The sequence below is a fragment of the Aquarana catesbeiana genome, linkage group LG12 (assembly GCF_042186555.1).
Source record: "Aquarana catesbeiana isolate 2022-GZ linkage group LG12, ASM4218655v1, whole genome shotgun sequence".
Classification (NCBI taxonomy): Eukaryota; Metazoa; Chordata; class Amphibia; order Anura; family Ranidae; genus Aquarana; species Aquarana catesbeiana.
The window spans coordinates 19837870-19861451 of record NC_133335.1 but is presented as its reverse complement, the minus strand read 5'-3'; the positions used below and the strand labels follow the sequence as shown (position 1 = coordinate 19861451).

Here is a 23582-nt window from a genome sequence, read left to right as displayed (position 1 = left end):
TCTGGTCCCAATGGATCGACGCACATGGTCAGGCCCCCTAGGGCTCATGGAAACCCTGAGTAATACTACTGGCTCCTAAAGTGCCTCTCGAATATTTCTGGATATGCTGTCTTAATAAGTGTCTATTATCCCCCCCCCTCCTCTTTCTCTCCCCCCTCCCTCACCCTCTCCCTATTCTCCTTTCTCTTCCAAACCCTGTATTGTTACTAGGAATCAGATTGCTTTACTGTTTAATACTGATAGAGACTGTTACCCACTCAGGAAAAGAATTATCAGCTGTAACTGAACAGCTAATTGACCTTTTGTGACCTTATGTATAATGTAATGTCCATATACTGTGTCATTCTCAACTTTTATACTTTTAAATAAAAAATCTATTTACTGTTAAACAAAAATGTGTGTTGAAACCGAAGCAAGTGTAAAATGAGCCCTTAAAGCTTCAAAAGAGTACCACTGAAGCATCATAGAAGCATCACCAAAGCACCACCGAAGCACCCCCGAAGCATCATTGAAATATCATCAAAGCACCATCGAAGCACCATCGAAGGACCATCGAAGGACCATCGAAGGACCCCCGAAGCATCATTGAAATATCATCAAAGCATCATCGAAGCACCATCGAAGCACCATCGAAGGACCATCAAAGCACCATCGAAGGACCATCAAAGCACCATCGAAGGACCATCAAAGCACCATCGAAGCACCCCCGAAGCATCATTGAAATATCATCAAAGCATCATCGAAGCACCATCGAAGCACCATCGAAGCATCATCGAAGCACCATCGAAGCACCATCGAAGCATCATCGAAGCATCATCGAAGCACCATCGAAGCATCATCGAAGCACCATCGAAGCACCATCGAAGCACCATCGAAGCATCATTGAAGTGTCACCAAGTTCACGTCTACAAATCATCCAGAACACAGCAGCCAGACTGGTAACTAGAAAAAAACCCTGGGAATAAATCACCCCGTCCCCGAGGACCCTCCATTGGCTAGCCGTGAAGGACCAGGTTACATTTAAGACCCTCTGCCTCACTCACAAATGTACACAAGGAAAAGCCCCGCAATACCTCTGTGACAAAATAAAGCACTACACCCCAGGTCGCCCCCTCCGGTCAACTAACCAGAACCTCCTCCACATCCCCAAGACCCGTTATAAATTAAAAGGCAAACGAAGTTTCGCAGTCCAAGGACTATGGAACGCTCTACCCGCGGACATCCGCTCGGAAGAAAACCATCTGGCCTTCAGGAAGAAGCTCAAGACCCATCTCTTCTGAAGACCCAGATGGACACTGGCGGCAAAGCGCCTTGAGGCGATTTAGTTTGCATATGTAGCGCTATACAAGTTATTCATTCATTCATTCGTTCATTCCTGGTCAAACCATCCATCTTGGATGTGATGTCAGCAGGCTCAGAGCTGTCACTCTGTAGTTTTTCCCCTCTGCCCCTCCCCCAGAAGCTACATATATATAGGAAGGTAAAGCAAGGGGGCAGATGATGATGTCCTCAGTGACATTAAAGTGGAGCTCCACCCAAAAGGGGAACTTCCACTTTAAGGCCCCCTCCCCCGCTCCTGTTAATGAAACTGAGCTTTTGGAGAGGAGGGGGGGGGGGGGGGGTACCCGATTTTGACAGGCAGCCGCTCCCACTTCCGCTCTCTTTAGGCATTTGGAAAGCGGAAGTTCCCCTTCACACATGACAGGTCCCAGAAGACTTCAGGACCAGTCACAGAGTGTAGCACTGTAATTATTTTAATAAAAAAACAAAAAACAAAAGTACCTTTTTTTCCTAATCGATATCCAGCTGTCACATGACCCAGATCTCTCCCAGCCTGTCTGCAGGGAAACATAACCGCTTGCCGACTGCCTCACGCAGATATACTGCGGCAGAAGGGCATGTACAGGCAGAATCACGTACCTGTACGTTCCCCTTTAAAAGGCGGCCAGCGGGCGCCCGCGGCAAGCTCCGCGAGTTGGGTCATGGGTCCTGGGATACCCGCGATCGCCTCACAGGGAGGAAGAACGGGGAGATGCTAATGTAAACAAGCATCTCCCCAATCTGCCTAGTGACAGTGTCACTGATCTCTGCTCCCTGTAATCGGAGCAGAAATCAGTGACGTCACACACACACAACCCATCCCCCCTACAGTTAGAAACACGCCCCTAGGACACACTTAACCCCTACACCGCCACCTAGTGGCTAACCCCTTCCCTGCCAGTGTCATTTACACAGTAATTAGTGCATTTTTATAGCACTGATTGCTGTATAAATGACAATGGTCCCAAAAATGTGTCAAAAATGTCCGATGTGTCCGCCATAATGTCGCAGTAACAATAAAAATCGCTGATAGCCGCCATTTAAAAAAAAAAAAAAAATTATTAATAAAAATCCCATAAAACTATCCCCTATTTTGTAAACGCTATAACTTTTGCGCAAACCGATCAATAATCGCTTATTGCGATTTTTTTTACCAAAAATATGTAGAAGAATACGTATCGGCCTAAACTGAGGAAAAAAATTGTTTTTTTTATATTTTTTGGGGGATATTTATTATAGCAAAATGTAAAAAATATTGCTTTTTTTTCAAAATTGTGGCTCGTTTTTTGTTTGTAGCGCAAAATAAAAAACCGCAGAGGTGATCAAATACCACCAAAAGAAAGCTCTATTTGTGGGAAAAAAAGGACGTCAATTTTGTTTGGGAGCCACGTCGCACGACCGCGCAATTGTCAGTTAAAGCGACGCAGTGCCGAATCTCAAAAAGTGCTCTGGTCAGGAAGGGGGTAAAATCTTCCAGGGCTGAAGTGGATAAGCAGGAGGAGCTTCTAGTCCTCTGCTGGTCACATGAATTGGCCATGTCATAGACTTGCATTGTGAAGAAGAGCAGTAAAGTAAAGTTGTTGTTAAGCACTGTAAAGCAGGAAGCAGAGTAGGTAATGAGCAAATATGACTGCACTGACTGCATTGATGTGCTTTTAGGATTATCGGCTATATCATGGTAAAACAGCCATTACTGTTCCAGCAAACGCATTCAAATTAGAAGCGATGCAAGTTAATTCATTTGATCTTTACTTGTAGTTCTCTCTCGTTATACACTCACCGGCCACTTTATTAGGTACACCTGGTCAAGTGCTTGGTAACACAAATTGCTAATCAGCCAATCACATGGCAACAACTCAATGCCTTGAGGCATCTAGAGGTGGTGAAGACGACTTGCTGAAGCTCAAACTGAGCATCAGAATGTGGAAGAAGGGGGATTTAAGAGACTTTGAATGTAGCATGGTTGTTGGTGCTAGACAGGCCGGTCTGAGTATTTCAAAAACTGCTGATCTACTGGGATTGTCACACACAACCATCTCTCGGGTTTACAGAGAATGGTGGGAAAAAGAGAAAATATCCAGTGAGCGGCAGTTGTGTGGAGGAAAATGCCTTGTTGAGGTCAGAGGAGAATGGGCAAACTGGTTCCAGATGATAAAAAGTAACTCAAATAACCAGTCGTTACATCCAAGGTATGCAGAATACCATCTCTGAATGCACAACACATCGAACCTTGAAGCAGATGGGCTACAGCAGCAGAGGACCACACCGGGTGCCACTCCTGTCAGATAAGAACAGGAAACTGAGGCTACAATTTGCACAGATCACTAACATTGGACAATAGAAGATTGGAAAAACGTTGCCTGGTCTGATGAGTCTCCATTTCAGCTGCAACATTCAGATGGTCAGAATTTGGTGTAAACAACATGAAAGCATGGATCCATCCTGCCTTGTATCACCGGTTCAGGCTGGTGGTGATGATGTAATGCTGGGAGGGATATTTTCTTGGCACACTTTGGGCCCCTTAGCACCAATTGAGTTTAAACACCACGACCTACCTGAGTATTGTTGCTGACCATGTCCATCCCTTTATGACTACAGTGTCCCCATCTTCTGATGGCTCCTTCCAGCAGGATAATGCACCATGTCACAAAGCTCCAATCATCTCACCACCGGACAATGAGGTCCCTGTACTCCAATGTCCTCCACACTCACCACATCTCATCCAATAGAGCACCATTGGGATGTGGTGGAATGGGAACCGACAAATCTGCAGTAACTGTGTGATGATATCATGTCACTATGGAGCAAAATCTCTGAGGAATGTTTCCAACACCTTGTGGAATCTATGCCACCAAGAATGAAGGCAAAAGGGGGTCCAACCCGGTACTAGCAAGGGGGACCTAATAAAGTGTCCGGTGAGTGTATGTGTCTGAGATCATTTTGGTTTTCCTCAATGCATCTACAAGGTAGTGATCACTATTGTATTTAGTGCTAAAGTATTACTAAAGGCAAAGCTTTTCTTTCAGTTTTGGATAGAGAGGAGAGGGATTAGAACCCCTGTCAGATTTATTTTGCTGTCTGTGTCCCCATTAGGGGGATTCCCCCTCTCTATGTGTCCCGTTTACCATTATTATTGAAAGTAAAAGAAAATCCCAAATTTTGGGTTGTCCCCAGAAAAGTAATAGTGGGGAAATCTTCCAATGGAGACACTAGTTCTGGTGATCTGGGGGGTCCCCAAGGAATTCCCTTAACTTGCAAGGATTTCCACTCACTTCCTGTTTGGCTATGAGACAGGAAGTGAAGGGAAATCTCTGCAATGGGACACAGATGGTGAAAACAAAAAATCAGACAGGGGGTTATAAAAATGTCATTTGGTGGAAGGACAGTTTACACTTCTAGAAAGGATACACTGGTCATCGATGCTGCTTAGAGTGAAGCGGGTGTTGGAGAATCGCGCAAAGCCATCCCGGTACAGCCAAGCTCTCAGAGGAATGTACTGCAATGACACAAGCAGATTAAAAAGTGAAACAGTAATATGAATACAATATAATATACAGTATATACTCAAGTATAAGCCGACTTGTTCAGCACATTTTTAATGCTGTAAAAGCCCCCCCTTGGCTTATACTCGAGTGGAGGGTCTCCCGCTGGGTCATGCAGTCTTAACTGTCCGGCGGCCGTACACTGTAACAAAGCCCCGCCTCCTCCTCGTCCGTGATAGACGGAACACTGAACACGGATACAATGCTGGGAAACCGAATCAGTGTTCCGTCTATCATGGACGAGGAGGAGGCGGGGCTTTGTTACAGTAGACGGACGCCGAACAGACTGCAGTTGCATGACACAGCAGGAGACACCCGCTGTGTGTAATCAATAGTGAGGCTGCAGATGGGCACCGATGAAACAGGTGGGCACAGTGAGGCTGCAGATGGGCACTGATGATACAGGTGGGCACAGTGAGGCTGCAGATGGGCACCGATGATACAGGTGGGCACAGTGAGGCTGCAGATAGGTACTGATGATACAGGTGGGTACAGTGAGGTTGCAGATGGGCACAGTGAGGCTGCAAAAGGGCACTGATGATACAGGTGGGCACAGTGTGGTTGCAGATGGGCACAGTGAGGCTGCAAATGGGTACTGATGATACAGGTGGGGACAGTGAGGCTGCAGATGGGCACAGTGAGGCTGCAGATGGGCAATAATGATACAGGTGGGCACAGTAAGGGTGCAGATGGGCACAATGAGGCTGCAGATGGGCACAGTGAGGCTGCAGATGGGCACAGTGAGGCTGCAGATGGGCACAGTGAGGCTGCAGATGGGCACAGTGAGGTTGTAGATGGGCACTGATGATACAGGTGGGCACAGTGAGGTTGCAGATGGGCACAGTGAGGCTGCAGATGGGTACTTATGATACAGGTGGGGACAGTGAGGCTGCAGATGGGCACAGTGAGGCTGCAGATGGGCAATAATGATACAGGTGGGCACAGTAAGGGTGCAGATGGGCACAGTGAGGCTGCAGATGGGCACGGATGATACAGGTGGGCACAGTGTGGCTGCAGATGGGCACAGTGAGGCTGAAGATGGGTACAGTGAGGCTGCAGATGGGTACTTATGATACAGGTGGGGACAGTGAGGCTGCAGATGGGCACAGTGAGGCTGCAGATGGGCACGGATGATACAGGTGGGCACAGTGTGGCTGCAGATGGGCACAGTGAGGCTGAAGATGGGTACAGTGAGGCTGCAGATGGGTACTTATGATAGAGGTGGGGACAGTGAGGCTGCAAATGGGCACAGTGAGGCTGCAGATGGGCAATAATGATACAGGTGGGCACAGTAAGGGTGCAGATGGACACAGTGAGGCTGCAGATGGGCACTGATGATACAGGTGGGCACAGTGAGGCTGCAGATGGGCACAGTGAGGCTGCAGATGGGCACTGATGATACAGATGGGCACAGTGAGGCTGCAGATGGGCACAGTGAGGCTGCAGATGGGCATTGTTTACCAGTAGCTGCTGCATTTCCCACCCTAGGCTTATACTCAAGTCAATAAGTTTTCCCAGTTTTTTGTTGTAAAATTAGGTGCCTCGGCTTATACTCGAGTATATATGGCAAGTGCATTTCAAACAAACAGCTAGAAACGACAACCCTGCCTGTAGTATACGGTGCTTTGTGGTAAGAAAGAAAGAAAAAAACTAAAGGCTCTGAAATGTGCACATATAGCAAACTGAGGACAAGGTGACAGAGGTCACATCAGGTTTGGCCAAGGAATGACCAAGAACTGATCATACATTTATAGTGAAGGAATAACCAATGGATAAAGTCGCTTTTCTGAAGCGTACATGGCAGCACACTTTATTGGTGGCCATAGTCTAACAAACAGGACAAGTGAATATCTAGAAGGGCTCCTTTACACTTGCTTCAAATCAAGGCTTCGGACAGGCTTTGTTAAAGCTCTCTGAACGCCAGTCAAATCCCCGGTCACTAAATAAAATGGTTAGCTTACAGTCCTGTTTACACCTTGTGTTTGCTTTGCTTTGGCTTCAAAAATTATACCCCACGTTGCTTTTTTTTTGTGGTGCTTCAAAATGTCTTCAAAGCCTCCATAGAAGTCAATGACAACGCTTGCTTGAAGCACCTGCAGCTTTTGAGAGGCTTTAATTCAGCTTTAGCTTCACTTTGTTTTGGAGAAACTGCAGGTATGAGATATACACACACAGGGCATCTACCAACCTTCATTAGGGGTAGTTTACACTTGCTTCAAAACAAGGCTTTGGACACACTTTGTTAAAGCTCTCTGAACGCCAGTCAAAGTTCCTGACACTAAATAAAAATGGTTAGCTTACAGTCCTGTTTGCACCTTGCTTTTGCTTGGTGCTTCGATGAGGCTTCACTGGGGCTTCGGTGGAACTTCGTGGGAGCTACATGGGGTATTATCTTTGAAGCAAAGCCAAAGCAAAGCAAAAAGCAAGGTGTAAACAGGACTGTAAGCTAACCATTTTATTTAGTGACAGGAGCTTTGACTGGCGTTCAGAGAGCTTTAACAAAGCCTGTCCAAAGCCATGTGTTGAAGCCGAAGCAAGTGCAAATGAGCCCTCAAAGTTTCAAAAAAGTACCACCGAAGCATCATCGAGGTACCACCAAAGCATCATAGAAGCACCACCGAAGCATCATAGAAGCACCACCGAAGCATCATAGAAGCACCACCGAAGCACCATCAAGGCATCACCGAAGCATCACCAAAGCACCATTGAAGCATCACCAAAGCACCATCAAAGCATCACCAAAGCACCATCAAAGCATCACCAAAGCATCATCAAAGCATCATCAAAGCATTACCAAAGCACCCCCTAAGCATCTTTGAAGTATCACCAAAGCATCATTCAAGTATCACCAAAGCATCATCAAAGCACCATCAAAGCATCATCAAAGCATCACCAAAGCACCCCCGAAGCTTCATTGAAGTATCACCAAAGCATCATTGAAGCACCATCAAAGCATCATCAAAGCCCCACCAAAGCACCACTGAAGCACCACAGAAGCATCACCGGAGCATCAAAGCATCACCGGAGCATCAAAGCATCACCGGAGCATAATTGAAGCATCCAAAATACATCAGAAAAGCATCACCAAAGCATCATCAAAGCATTACCAAAGCACCCCCGAAGCATCATTGAAGTATCACCAAAGCATCATCAAAGCACCATCAAAGGACCACTGAAGCATCAAAACATCACCGAAGCATCATCGAAGCATCAAAAATACATCAGAAAAGCATATTGAAGCAGTAGGCGCTTTAATGTGTGTGGAAGTCGAAACAAGTGTAAATGAGCCCTAAAAGTGAGCAAAAGGCTTCCGATCTTTATCTCTTCTTTATTGGAGGGGCTTGCCAAAGCTCTGCCTGAAACCCTCTGCAGAGAGGCCATATGAGATTAGAGCAGACATGAGCGGAGGATGATAGAAAGGAATGACACATTCACATGACATACAGTATGGGCAGTGCATGACTAAAGATCAAATCAGACTTGTGACAAATAATGAAGATCCAACATCAAATGTATCTCACCGAAGTAACAAGAACATAAACACGAAGATCAAATTTTCTTCCTGTGAATGAAAACATTGTATATAATAATTTATGCTTAGAAGACATACGGTATGTATACACCCACAATGAGCCCGAGTACTGCCCCTTTCAGATATCTCTGCCCCTCTACATTTTTTTTTAAGCTAAAGCCCCTTTAATAACTAGTATCTTATTGTATTGTTCCATTGTGACCACAAGCAAATACGGCAATACCAAACAAAAGACAAAAGCTTCGGCTTTTCACACCTCCGATTAAATATGGGTTCTCTATATAACGTTGAGCCACATAATTTTCCACCGGGATTTCATCTCTCTGGTCATCAGCGCGACTCCCGTCCTGAGAAAAGGGAACAAAGTTTATGCAAATTTGTCACTATCCAAACTGAGAAGTCATTTCACCCTTGCCAGGAAATAGACCAGGTCCCCCAACAGTTACCTTCCTCCAGTCCATAATGTCCTTCAACTTCCGGAACAGGAAAATCCCCTTCCCTTGTGACCTCGCCACCTGCAGAAAGAAGTATTAAAAAAAGAGCAACTGAATAAAAAATAAATAAAAAAATACTGAAATCTCAGAGCAATTTCAGGCAACAAATTAAAGGATACAGTAAGTTCACCTTTGAATACATGTTCCATGTTCCATCCGTTTCTTAGGTTGGAACATGTAACATGTTAGCGCTCATGCAGCTGCTCCCCAATCCAAGGTACAAACAGACAGCTTACACTGACAGTCTTGCAGGAGCCCTGCATTGCACCCACGCTCTGTTGATTACGGGTGCAATGCTTTCCAGGGAAACAAAATTCAGCACATCCCCGCTGACAGGACAGAGCTCTGCCTTGTTTACAAAGCTCTGTTCTGTCGTCTCCTCGCCGATCAGCAGGTGAACATCGATTGGCCAGCTTCTGCTGTGACTAATCAAGGCAGAAGCGGTGCGCCCCAGACCTGGAAATGAATGAAAGAATGAATAACTTGTATAGCACTACATATGCGAACTAAATCGCCTCAAGACTCTTTTGCCGCCAGTGTCCATCTGGGTCTTCAGAAGAGATGGGTCTTGAGCTTCTTCCTGAAGCTCTAGACCCGTGTGACCCATGTGATCTGGCACAGGTGAGCTACATTACTGCCATATAACCGCGGCAATGTGGCCGCCAAGTGGTTAAACCCACCTACCAAAACTTACAGGCTTCATGATCCAGGTGATTCCAGGATTTTTGCGAAATTCCTCAACAAACAGATGATATTCGGAGGGCAGTTCGAAGGTCTTCGGAAAGAAGTCACATTTTGCAGCTTCCAGCCTCCCCGACTCCCGCTCGAGAAGCTTCCGGAAACGCTTCAGATTTTTTACCATGAAGTTTTTGCGGGTCAGCTGGAGAAAAAAGCAACAGGAACTTTGGCTGGATGGATTTTTACCACTTTATAGCAAACGGTAAATGAAAACTCAAGGTCCGCATACAACCTTAAAGAAGAAATTGAAATGAATGTTATAAACCATGGATATGCAATTAGCGGACCTCCAGCTGTTGCAGAACTACAAGTCCCATGAGGCATTGCAAGACTCTGACAGCCACAAGCATGACACCCAGAGGCAGAGGCATGATGGGACTTGTAGTTTTGCAACAGCTTGAGGTCTGCTTATTCATTATCCCTGTTATAAAAAAATAGAACATAAGAAAAAAAAAAAGTAAAAATGACATACCCGACACACTCACCTAGGCCTGGTGATAGCTTTTCCAAGATCCCAAGGCCCAAAGATAAGGATTTAAATGACCTTGACAAAAACACTTGTTCACATGTGATGCAGGGACTGCCGCTCGAGCACGGATCACTTTTCAGAGGCATTTGACAGGCGGTGAGGAAGTGAAGTCGCCTCCTTGCCACCTAATTTCACCCTATAATTGCCGTACTTCGCTCCACAATAGCATGCATTGCAAACGGTTGCATTAGTTATGTTCAACGGCAGCACTGCCCTCTGAAAGGGTCATGTTGTTTTGCCGCACCATGTGTAAAGCCATGAGCAGGCTGTATGTTAGTGTTCAAGTGGGCAGCTAGGGATGGTAAAACCACAGCTCAACAACCTGGTTCGATTGCCCCCCCCCCCCCCCCCCCGCCACACATCTGAATAAAGCCTTAAAGTGATTTTAAAAGCAAACTTTTTATTTTTTAAATAACAAACATGTTAGACTTCCCTGCTCTGTGTAATGGTTTTGCATAGAGCAGCTCTGATCCTCCTCTTCTTGGGTCCCACGCTGGCACTCCTGGCTCCTCCCCCCTGCCGAGTGACCCCATAGCAAGACACATGGGGGAACTCATGCGGGTACGATCCCGAGCTTTCTTATAGACACGCAGAGCGCAGCTTGGCCCTTCCCCTCCGCTCCCTCCTCACTGGCTTTGATTGACAGCAGCGTCTCCCGCTGCTGTGTTTGAGCCAATGAGGTACGAGAGAGCCGAAAAGGCCTCTGCTCTTGTGTACATCACTGGATCGAGATCAGGCTCAGGTGAGTATTTAGGGGGGCTGTGCTTTTAGAAGGTTTTTTACCTTAAGGCAGAGAATACATTAAGGTAAAAACCCTTCTGTCTTTAGAACCACTTTAAGATCCTTCGCTTTTCCAGAATCCTGCGGTGAGGCCTAGTGACATAACTGGGACCTATAGGAAGTTGGAGTATTTTTACATTCTTCTTCCAATGTTTTAATTTTTGTAAAGCTTTCAGTTACTGTTTTTGTTTTAATTGAAAGATGGGGGGATTACTGCAAGGTAAGCAGACTTTTTTAGACAAGGTCTGCTTTAACGATTGAAAATCAACCTCTTGTTAAGATATGAGTTTTCCCACCTACTCCAAAACAATCTAGAATCTTTACTGCGTGTTCTGCCAAAGCATTTATCCACAATTTACAAGGCTTCACAGCCATCGGTCCATGTTGGTCTTGAACTTCTGCAATCCAAGTGGCGGCTGGAAGTGCCAGATCTGGATGAAGGAGGATTGGGAGGATATTTGGGGGTTACCCCTTTACGTAATTGGTGGCCACACGGGATAGGCTAATCCAATTCAAAATTCTCCACATGCATCTCGCCTCATCCAAATGGCACAATGGCACACCTCCTCTGCATCAATACCATGGCTACGATTCGAGCAGATTTCGGTTACCCCTTACTACCTCCCAGGTCTCCTCTGGTCTCGCTCGGTTTCCCTCAAGGGATGTTGCTCCGCTTAATGGTGTTGTGGGTCAGTCCCTTTTGTCTCTGGTTTCTCTACAAAAGAAGTTTAAATTGCTCTCCAATCCACCAAGACTGACCTCTTTCCTAGGAGAACCCCAGTTCCCTCCTGCCTTCAACACGGGCCTGTTATTCCACAGCTGGATTGCACAGGGGCTTGTAACCTTAGACAGGACACATCCTTCTGCTCATTCGAACACCTACAGCAGAACTTTGCCCTCCATAGATCTGAATTTTTTTAAATATTTGCAATTACGTCATTTTTTTTTTTAACTCCCTAAAGCAAGGCGTGGAACTGGCCAAGTCACCATTTGAGAACCTTTGTGGCGAGGCATCCAGAGACGGGGGGACTATCTCAACTTTATACCAGTACCTTAATGACCACGACACCACAACCAAATCAACAGCTATGTTAGGCTGGGAGACAGAGACAGCCCAGGAGTTTTCAGCAGAGGACTCGCAGTATATGGTGTATTCGCCTAGTGCATTATCCTTAGGATGAATTTATTAAATACATGATTAAAATTTACTCACAAAGGTTGGAAGAAAAAAAAAAAAAAAATCGCACTGTATACAGTCGCAAAGCGATTGATCTACTGATAGCAGTTTCCAGGTCCTAGGAAGAGGACATACGAACCGCTGCTGGCTAACGCGTTTCGAAGGTGTCCCTCCTTCATCAGAGCCTTTGGCACCTTCAAAACGCGTTAGCCAGCAGCGGTTCGTATGTCCTCTTCCTAGGACCTGGAAACTGCTATCAGTGGATCAATCGCTTTGCGACTGTATACAGTGTGATTTTTTCTTCCAACCTTTGTGAGTAAATTTTAATCTTGTTTTTAATAAATTCATCCTTAGGATAATGCACTAGGCCGGTGCGCTATTTTTTCTTATTGTCTACTACTAGCATAATCCCATCCTGGAGAGCAGCAAGGCCGAAATTCACTGTCCTTTCAGAACCCTTGGGATCATCAAGCTTACACACCTGTGCGCAAGAGTATTTGCTTCTGTAGGATATGGTGTATAACAGGGATATGCAATTAGCGGACCTCCAGCTGTTGCAGAACTACAAGTCCCATGAGGCATAGCAAGACTCTGACAGCCACAAGCATACCACCCAGAGGCAGATGGGACTTGTAGTTTTGCAACAGCTGGAGGTCCGCTAATTGCATATCCCTGGTGTATAACATGCATAAATGTACACGCTCAGTCTCCATCAAAGAGACGGTTGTTAAATTACACAGCCGCTGGTACTATACCCGACATGTTGCATAGAATTTACCCACTGGTCCCTGCCACATTCTTCAGAGTATGTCAGGACAAGGGGTACTCTCCTGCACATATTCTGGAGCTGCACTGTGTTGAAACCCATATGGAAAAAAACCTCCTCACTGATCATCCAGTTAACTGGAGTACCTGTGACCTTGACGTTTCAAATGTGCACTCTTTTTGCTGAGCTCCCAGGGGTCTCCCCCCCTCTCAACAGAAGCTAGTGCATACGCTCTTCAGCGCTATCCAATGGGCCATCGCCCTCAACTGGAGACGCCCCTCTGTAACATGGTCACAGGTGCTCCTACGTATGGAATCCATCAGATTGATGGAGAGAGTGCATCACGCTCTCCTAGACACTATGCACATCTTCGACCGTAAATGGGGGAGTTGGTCGACTAACCAAATATGTACCGAGCTTGGAGACCTCTTAGTCCCTAATCCCAATGACCAGATGGGGTGAGGCCTCCCATGTCAATATGCCCAATACTGATGAGGATTTTATTTGTTAACGTTTTGGTGTATACATAGTCAGCTTCTATTTACTTGTCACACCCAGTAGATACAGTCTGGTCTACGTGAATTACTGCCCTTACATTTCTTTTTACATTTATTTTCTTTTCTGGTTTCCTTTGTGTCCTTTATTTATTTTTTTTAATTTAATTTTACACTGTTCGCAGTTTAATCTGTTAATAGGCAACGTGAGAGATCCATGTGTGCACCATTTTATCTTATTCCTTCGTTATCATTTCCCTTTTACCATAGAGTTTATGAATGAGGTTGTTCCTCAACCTTTCGCTGGTACGTCTGCAGAGTCCTTCTGCATAAAGAGAGTTCAGTGTATTTGCACAAGGAATTTTAATCCGGAGACCCTGTGGTATGAGATTCCTCTTTTTGCATCTTGAGAGAAAGAAGATGTTCTCTCAAGATGCAAAAAAAGAGGAATCTCATACCACAGGGTCTCCGGATTAAAATTCCTTGTGCAAATACACTGAACTCTCCTTATGCAGAAGGGCTCTGCAGACGTACCAGCGAAAGGTTGAGGAACAACCTCATTCATAAACTCTATGGTAAAAGGGAAATGATCACAAAGGAAACACAGGTCAACAGCGACATCTTATTCCTTGGTAGCAATGATTACCTCTCTGTGCCTGTATGACTTGTATTTACCTGCTATACTTCAATAAAACGTTTGTAAACAAAATTCTCCACATGTCCTACCTTACACCGCAGAGATTACACCGAATTTCCCCCACAGTAGAACCTAATTGTTGGCGATGCGGAGACACGTGGATTTTTTTCATGTTTTTTTGGTCCTGTTCCCACATGCAAACATTTTGAGCCTTCAGTTTATTTGCTCAGTGACCACATTTACTGTTCCTCAAATAGGGGGCTGTTTGTCTATTGGGTTTGGTCAACCATCTAGGCTTTCCCAGGGTCTCCATAACACTTTTGGGTCTTTGCTAGAAAAGGTATTGTTTTGGCGTGCAAATCAGATAGATTCCCTACTTTGGAGAGGCGGAAGAATTTGGTTAATTTGGTGGTCCCATTGTAAAAAAAGGACATATCTTTCCAGAGGTTGACCCAAAAAAAGGTCTAGGACATTTGGATTGAATCTTCCTCCACTACTAATGCTAGAGACAATACTGTGACTAAAATGGATAGTGTGTGAATTCCATGTTCCTCTGAAGGGGAGGTGCTATGCGGGGTTGACCTGATATAGTCCCCCTGTGTACCCCCTCTTTACTTTTTACTATCTCTCTGGAAATATATATTGCTCATACTGCACTTTATTATTTATTGTTACACTCCTAATTTTCTTGCTCCCATTTTAGAAATTTGATATGTGCCTAATAACTATGATAGTTACAGGTGAGGTTGAAAAAAAGACACAAGTCCATCAAGTCCAACCTATGTGTGTGATTATATGTCAGTATTACATTGTATATCCCTGTACGTTGCGGTCGTTCAGGTGCTTATCTAATAGTTTCTTGAAACTATCGATGCCCCCCCCCCCCCCCCCCCCGCTGAGACCACCGCCTGTGGAAGGGAATTCCACAGTAAAGAACCCTCTACGTAGTTTAAGGTTAAACCCCTTTTCTTCTAATTTTAATGAGTGGCCACGTGTCCTGTTAAACTCCCTTCCGCGAAAAAGTTTTAGTGGGGTCACCAGTATAGTGTCTAACTTCCACCTCCTGGTTACGCACCTTGGTCATGTAAATGCTGTTACCCTCGTTAATCAAGGGGTACCGGAGTTGCAACTACATTTGGGATTGTTGTGTTTTTTTGGGGGTTTTTTTGCTGTGTGGTTTTTTGAGCCGGGGAATGCCCAAAGGCTCTGTTTTGTAGAGTATTGTTATAAAAATAATAAAAAAACTTTAAAAAAACTTTTAAAAAAGATATACGTTTTCATTTTCAAAAATTTTAAAATAAAGAAGACTCAGCAACACAAAAAGTAATAATGGACAGGATATACAGTGCCTTGAGAAAGTATTCATACCCCTTGAAATTTTCCACATTTTGTCATGTTACAACCAAAAACGTAAATGTATTTTATTGGGATTTTATGTGATAGACCAACACAAAGTGGCACATAATTGTAAAGTGGAAAGAAAATGATAAATTGCTCCCAAATTTTTTTTAGAAATAAATATGTGAAAAGTGTGGGGTACATTTGTATTCAGCCCCCCTGAGTCAATACTTTGTAGAACCTCCTTTCACTGCAATTACAGCTGCAAGTCTTTTTGGAGATGTCTCTACCAGCTTTGTACATCTAGTGAGGGACATTTTTGCCCATTCTTCTTTGCAAAATAGCTCAAGCTCTGTCAGATTGGATGGAGAGCGTCTGTGAACAGCAATTTTCAAGTCTTGCCACAGATTCTCAATCGGATTTAGGTCTGGACTTTGACTGGGCCATTCTAATACATGAATATGCTTTGATCTAAACCATTCCATTGTAGCTCTGGCTGTATGTTTAGGGTTGTTGTCCTGCTGGAAGGTGAACCTCCATCCCAGTCTCAAGTCTTTTGCAGACTCTAACAGGTTTTCCTCTAAGACTGCCCTGTATTTGGCTCTATCCATCTTCCCATCAACTCTGACCAGCTTCCCTGTCCCTGCTGAAGAAAAGCATCCCCACAACATGATGCTGCCACCACCATGTTTCACTGTGTGGTTTTGGTGGAGTGTTCAGGGTGATGTGCAGTGTTAGTTTTCCGCCACACGTAGCGTTTTGCTTTTAGGCCAAAAAGTTCAATTTTGGTCTCATCTGACCAGAGCACCTTCTTCCACATGTTTGCTGTGTCCTCCACATGGCCACATGGTTTCTCGCAAACTGCAAACAGGACTTCTTATGGCTTTCTTTCAACAATGTCTTTCTTCTTGTCACTCTTTGTGGCCAGATTTGTGGAGAGCACGACTAATAGTTGTCCTGTGGACAGATTCTCCCACCTGAGCTGTGGATCTCTGCAGCTCCTAGGGGCTATCATGCTCAGTTACCATAATACATATGGATGTTTGGTCACACCTTTTGGTCTGATACATGTTACTTTTACACTTACCTTTCTATCTCACTTATTTTCTCATGCCTACGTGGTTGTGGTTCTCTCTCTCCAGCATTCAGCTCTACCATCAGCTTATCGTCCAATTACTTACAGATATTCTTTGGAATTATCTGCATCATGAATATTATACATTACCAATTGTACAGATTACAGCTGAAGTACTGGAGATCTCTATCTACATGCTTTTCTTCTGGCTGTAGGTGCCGCCGGCGTGTCTCAGGGGTATACTGCCTCAGTTCCCGGGGGTTTACGTTATATCTAGCAATATTCCATTATGGTCACCATCTACAATTATACCCATATACTACAACTAGGTAAGAGTGGCTGGGATCCTTGTTTGCTCTCCCTCCTTTTTGGTTTTATATTTTGTTTCTTACTATATCATTTTCGGTAATTTATTCTAGACATTCTCATAAGCCTGCATCTGCTCCTGACGAGTGGTATACTAACCACGAAACGCGTAGAGCTTTCCTATGAGGCAACGTTGCAGTTTCCCATGTTTTACCATCCTACCTGATTACCATCACAATACCATTATGAACCAATTCGTCATTGTTTATATATCCATATCTTACCATCATATTTTGGTTTACATACCCTAGGTCCATTATCAGGTTTATTGTTGTGATTTTAATATGTAATATTTACTGGTTTTACATATAAGTTCTATATGTGACCTATTATTGATTATGCTATTGTAATTTTTTATATTATGTTACGTATGCCTTTTGTATTAATTAAATAATGTTTATATTGATTGGCTCATATTATGTTATGTAGCAGTGTGCCTCATATAAAGTCCCAAATCTCTCTTCTTATTCCAAAGTATTGGGGATGGAGGTAAATCGTAGCTATTGCCTCAAATAAAGTCCCAACCCCATTTCCTCTTTTTCAATTTAATAGGGATGGAAGCACACTGTGCCACTCATGTGCCACTTTGTGTTGGTCTATCACATAAAATCCCAATAAAATTACATTTACGTTTTTGGTTGTAACATGACAAAATGTGGAAAATGTCAAGGGGTATGAATACTTTTTCCAGGTACTGTAGTATATCATTGCAATGCTCCAATTCTCACGATTCATTTTTTTTTTTTTCTTTTCCAGAGTTGATTGGTTGCCATGGGTAATCTGTATAGAAAAAGAGCCCCTATGGGTACAGAACAAAATGATTGCTTGAATCAACGTATGCTGAATAGAACTGCTAATGGTGACCAGTGCAGCTCACAGCAGCCTAAACAAAGCTGGGCAGGCAAGAAAACCCGGACACTGTTTTACCTACTTAAGACCAGAAAACGACAGGCTGCAACGTGATGGAGATCACATGACAAGGCAGAGATGACCAACCTGCTCTGGAAAGTCTGAATGGTTATTTTGCTCAGTACTGACATTCGCCCTTTCCTTTAAAAAGTAGAAAAAGGTCAGTCACCTCATAGTGGTTGCGGAAGTGACAGATGCGTACGTGTTCTTCCATGTAAATATGGTCAAAGTTCTCCCGCAGCCAACCGACATCGCACCAATAAAAGTCCCATTCGCCATCACTGGAGAAATATTGGAGTGAAAATTATAATTACTTATTACATAATGTAATGTGCATTAGACAATCTGCATCAAACTAGGCAAAGTACAAAATTCAGTGAAAAAAAAATGAAAAAAAAATAAGACAATACAAAGTGATAGCAAAAAAAGGCAAAGTAGCCAATACACACAATGCAATTCTAACCAGCAGTGATAACCCCCATATTTGTTGAAAGGCGCTAATGTAAAACTAGCAAAACTTCAGGGAACTGATTTGTAACCTGTAGCACAGACACTTCTGCTACTCACAGTTCAAAGTGGAACAGCAGCCAGAAAATCTTTTTCTAGTTTTGAATAAACTTTTTTTTTTTTTTTTTTTTTTTTACAGTTTGTGTCTCCTTAGGGGAGATGCCGGCCTGGGTTCTTGTCTGGGAAGTAAAAAAGGAAATCTCCCTGAAAAGGTACGGAGGTTCTATTTTAGGGGTGCTCAACCTTTTGAAAGAGCCACTTAAGTGATTTGGTAACTGGCCGGGGGCCACAATGAACTATGGGGTTTTACCACCCCCCCAAACCGTAAATGCAAAAAAGCCCTTACTGTCCTTAGCTCCCTATAAGGCTGCTTTCACACCGATGCGCCGCGGTTTACCCGCACCACAGGTCCAGTGCAGTACATCTGCAGCTTTCCTGCACTGAGCCATAGACTTCCATTATATCTTGTAGGTGTTGTGCATTTTCTGAAAGCGCACCAAACACGCAGGATATAATGGAAGTCTATGGCTCAGTGCAGCAAACGCACAGGAAAGCCGCAGGTGCACACAGGGGCAAAACGCAGCATATTTATTGATTAACCACTTACAGGATATGTAAAGCTTTTTTTTTTTTTTTTAATTAATTAATTTATTTTATTATTTATTTCAGGTACTTATATAGCGCCATCAATTTACGCAGCGCTTTACATATACATTGTACATTCACATCAGTCCCTACCCTCAAGGAGCTTACAATCTAAGGTCCCTAACTCACATTCATACATACTAGGGACAATTTTAGACAGGATCCAATTAACCTACCGGCATGTCTTTGGAGTGTGGGAGGAACCGGAGTACCCGGAGGAAACCCACACAGGCACGGGGAGAACATGCAAGCTATTTTTTTTTTTTAAATAACAAACATGTCATACTTACCTCCTCTGTGCAGTTGGTTTTGCACAGAGTGGCTCCTCCTCTTCTGGGGTCCCTCAGTGACGCTCCTGGCTCCTCCTCTTCTCAAGTGCCCCCACGAAGAGCCTCTCTCCCTGGGGGCACTTGTTCGGGAGCGCTGCCATGTCCAGCTGCGGCGTCCATTGACACAGAGAGCCGCTCTCCCTGGGGGGCACTTGTTCGCTCCCGTGTCATTGGATTTGATTGACAGCAACGGGAGCCAATGGCTGCGCTGCTATCAATCTATCCAATCAGGACCAGAGACACTGGTGTGCTCGTCCCCGTCACTGGAAAGACCAGGTTCAGGTAAGTAAAAGGGGGTCTCTGAGGGGGGGGCAGCTGCATCACAGGAGGTTTTTCACCTTAATGCATAAGGTTTGCAACCCCTTTAACAACCGCCCTATAGCAGATTTACTGCTACAGGGTGGCTGTTCTGTGCAGAATCGTGTATATAGACGTGACTCTGCACTTCCCCCTAGGGGGCGTGCACAAGCGCCTCCAGCGTGCCGCTTCTGCTGCGATTAGTCACAGCAGAAAAACATCAGCGGGTGCCGGCCAATAAATGTCCACCGGCACCCGCCGATCATCAGGAAGAGAGACAGGACAGAGCTCTGCCTATGTAAACAAGGCAGAAGAGCTCTGTCCTAAAAGGGGGAAAGTGATGGATTTTCTTTCCCTACAAAGAAGGGAAAGAATCTATCACATTCCTTAGTAAAAGCACCACACATAGTGCACAAAAACACTGGCTAGGCACACATTTAACCCTTTGATCGCCCTAGATGTTTAACCTCTTCCCAGCCAGTGTCATTAATACATTAGCAGTGATCACTGTATTAGTGTCACTGGTTCCCACAAAGTGTCAGTTAGTGTCTGATTGTTCACCGAAATATCGCAGTCCCGCTATAAGTTGCTAATCGCCGCCATTACTAGTCTAAAAAAAAAAGCTTCCAGTATATATACACACCATAACTTTTGCGCAAACCATTCAATATACTGGCGGTCTCCGGGTTACAAATGACGGAGGGAGACAACAGGAAGCGAGAGGAAATCTACCCCCTAGGAAGGGAAATTCACTCCTGTAAGAGTTATCATGGGAAAAAGGTGTCTCCACTGAAGCTTTATCACCGAACCTTGTTTCCACGGCAACCCAAATTTTTCAAAATCCAGGTACAAAAAGTGAGGTGAAATCTTCTGAACAGGGGCACAGATAGCAAAACAAATGTTACAGGGGTGTTAACCCTTCCCTAAAAATGTTTTTTTTGACTGGTGTTTCACTTAAAAAAAAATGTACCTGTTCCGACTTACAAACAAATTCGACTTAAAGTGGGGTTCCGGCCGCGAAAAAAAAAATTGTTAAGTCAGCAGCTACAAACACTGTAGCGGCTGACTTTAAATAAGTAGACTTACCTGTCCTGGGTGCCCACGATGTCGGCCGCCCGTGGCCGACCCATCCCTCGGCTCCCCGCACCACCATCCTAACTAAGGGAACTTGCGGCTTGCGGCTTCACTGCCAGTTTCCTACTGCGCACGCGCGAGCGGCGCGGCGATCTGTGAATGGCCCTGTGGTTTTCTGGGAACACACACAGTTCCCCGAAGGCAACGGGGCAGCTCACTGAGGAGCAGGACACGTCGCGGAATAGGAACAGGCAGATTAGGAATACTGCCTAGCAACAAGGGTTTCAGGTGAGTAATTTATTTTTATTTTTTTTGCAGATTTTTGGTGCAATTTTTTTTTTTAGGGTGGCCCTCCACTTTAAGAACAAACCTACAGTCCCTATCTTGTTTGTAACCCGGGGACAGCCTGTATGAATACATATTGGCCTAAATTTATAAAGAAATTAGATTTTTTTACATTTTTTTTTTTATTAGACATATTTTATAGCAGAAAGTAAACAATATTGGGGTTTTTTTTTCTTTTTCAAAATTTTCTGTCTTTTTTTTTTTTGTTTATAGCGCAAAACATAAAAACCGTAGAGCAGACAATAAGTGTAGCGCTAGAAATTAATATATGAGTGAGAACATATAAATAAAATACAAAAACCTGTAAGCATCCAGAACGCTTCAATCACGAGAGCGGGATGGGTGCAAAAATTAGGTGAACAATAAATGTAATATACAACTAAATATACTCCAAAAAGTTTTGGGTTAATGATAAAGAACATAATAATTACCCCACAACTTTTTGGAGTATATTTATTTGTATATTACATTTATTGTTCACCTATTTTTTGCACCCATCCCGCTCTCGTGATTGAGGCGTTCTGGATGCATACAGGTTTTTGTATTTTATTTATATGTTCTCACTCATATATTAATTTCTAGCGCTACACTTATTGTCTGCACTTTTGATTAGACTTGGTTTGTTTGTGTGTTAGCAGCTTTTTCATTCACAGTTCATTTGGGTTTAGCGCGGTATTTTCCCCCTTTTTTTCACATAAAAACCGCAGAGGTGATCAAATACCACCCAAAGAAATCTTTATTTTTGGAAAAGAAATGACATACATTTTATTGGGGTACAGCGTTGGACGACCGCGCAATTGTCAGTTAAAATATCGCAGTGCCGTTTAGCAAAAAAAATGGCCTGGTCAGGAAGGGGGTAAATCTTATGGAGGCCAAGTGGTTAATACACTGACCTTTCCTCTTCTAGCTTCTGCTGGCATCTCTCTCTCCAGGCTGCTAGAAGGGTCCCAGGTGAAGGTCACTTAGTATCACTCCGTCTGGGGAAGGGGCCGGCGATACAGAGGAAGAATCGGCTTATGCGGCTCCTGCTCCCTCCTCTGCTGGCGCCAGCTCCATGCATTCTGATGCTCCGGGATGGCGAAATGACAACCCATTTGATTGCGATCTGGGCTTGCTGACACGCCATCCAAGAGCATGGGCTTCCCTGGCTTGAGGTCGCGGGCCACATCAGAGGGCTCTACGGGCCACTACGGGTTGAGCACCCCTGTCCTATTTGTTCCAGTCTATTCTGAAAATTTAATAAAAAGTTTTGGTTGCAATCTTGGTTTTTAGTAAAAGAAAATTTCAATCGTAGCAAAAAACGTACTCCTTCACTTCCGTCCAGCCTGGCCGCTGCCTCAGCACATCTGCGATGGTGTTAATGAGTGCACACCTGTATCGGATGCAGGATCGGGGCTCCCTGATAGAAAACACAATGAGATCAAGTCAATGACCTGCCAGACCCAGCTCTAATAATATCACATGATGGATTCCTCCTTACCGATCCTTGGAGCGCTGGTATCCATACTGAGCTCTGGCTGCAACAACCTGACGAATAACATGGCAGTTAGTGACGGGGCAATAAAAACACCTCGTTTTAAAACTTCCTAATGTAGATAGACAGACAGAGGATGAGAAGAAAGACGGAAGTAAAAGAAAAGGAAAAGGGAGAGGGGAAAAAGAAAGAAGATGGATAAAAAGGAGAGAAGATACGGAAAGGAAGATGGAAACAGAAAGGAAGGGAAAAGAAAAAGAAGAGGGAAAGGGAAAGGAAGTGGGAAAATAAATGTAAGAAGGAAAGTGAATGAAAGCAGGGAGTAAAGGGAAAGAGAAAGGGAGTAAAAAGAGGAGGAAAAATGAAAAGAAGGTAGAAAGGAACGGAAGAGGGAAGGGGAAAGGAAAATTATAGGAAGGGGGAAGAGAAAAAGATGGAAAAGGGTACACAGGTGCGAAGAGGGAAAATAAAACAAAGACAGAAGAGGGGAAAAAGAAAGGTTAAGGGGAAAAAAGAAAGCAAGAGGAAAGGGAAATCATAGGGAGAGGGAAGAGGAAAGGATAAGGGAGAGGGAAGAGGAAAGGATGAGGGAGAGGGAAGAGGAAAGGATGAGGGAGAGGGAAGAGGAAAGGATGAGGGAGAGGGAAGAGGAAAGGATGAGGGAGAGGGAAGAGGAAAGGATGAGGGAGAGGGAAGAGGAAAGGATGAGGGAGAGGGAAGAGGAAAGGATGAGGGAGAGGAAAGAGGAAAGGATGAGGGAGAGGGAAGAGGAAAGGATGAGGGAGAGGGAAGAGGAAAGGATGAGGGAGAGGGAAGAGGAAAGGATGAGGGGAGAGGGAAGAGGAAAGGATGAGGGAGGGGGAAGAGGAAAGGATGAGGGAGGGGGGAAGAGGAAAGGATGAGGGAGAGGGAAGAGGAAAGGATGAGGGAGAGGGGAGAGGGAAGAGGAAAGGATGAGGGAGAGGGAAGAGGAAAGGATGAGGGAGAGGGAAGAGGAAAGGATGAGGGAGAGGGAAGAGGAAAGGATGAGGGAGAGGGAAGAGGAAAGGGGAAAGGATAAGGGAAGAGGAAAGGATAAGGGAAGAGGAAAGGATAAGGGAGAGGGAAGAGGAAAGGATGAGGGAGAGGAAAGGATGAGGGAGAGGAAAGGATGAGGAGAGGAAAGGATGAGGGAGAGGAAAGGATGAGGGAGAGGAAAGATGAGGGAGAGGAAA

General features: G+C 44.5%; 1 protein-coding gene across 3 annotated transcripts in view; it reads right to left on the bottom strand.

Annotated features, from left to right (window-relative positions):
* Positions 1-23582, bottom strand: part of TTLL9 (tubulin tyrosine ligase like 9) — a 48373-nt gene that overhangs the window by 22404 nt on the left and 2387 nt on the right. For 2 of the 3 annotated variants that reach the window (XM_073607330.1, XM_073607331.1), the window contains exons 2-9: positions 22375-22421; positions 22201-22293; positions 17867-17978; positions 9583-9768; positions 8841-8909; positions 8651-8741; positions 8384-8424; positions 4729-4816 (exon numbers count right to left, since the gene is read on the bottom strand). In XM_073607330.1, coding sequence (XP_073463431.1) covers positions 4729-4816; positions 8384-8424; positions 8651-8741; positions 8841-8909; positions 9583-9768; positions 17867-17978; positions 22201-22293; positions 22375-22421 — 727 coding nt within the window. Of the gene's footprint in view, positions 1-4728; positions 4817-8383; positions 8425-8650; positions 8742-8840; positions 8910-9582; positions 9769-17866; positions 17979-21787; positions 21964-22200; positions 22294-22374; positions 22422-23582 lie in introns of those variants that run through there. The other variant, XM_073607332.1, reaches the window with a different exon arrangement.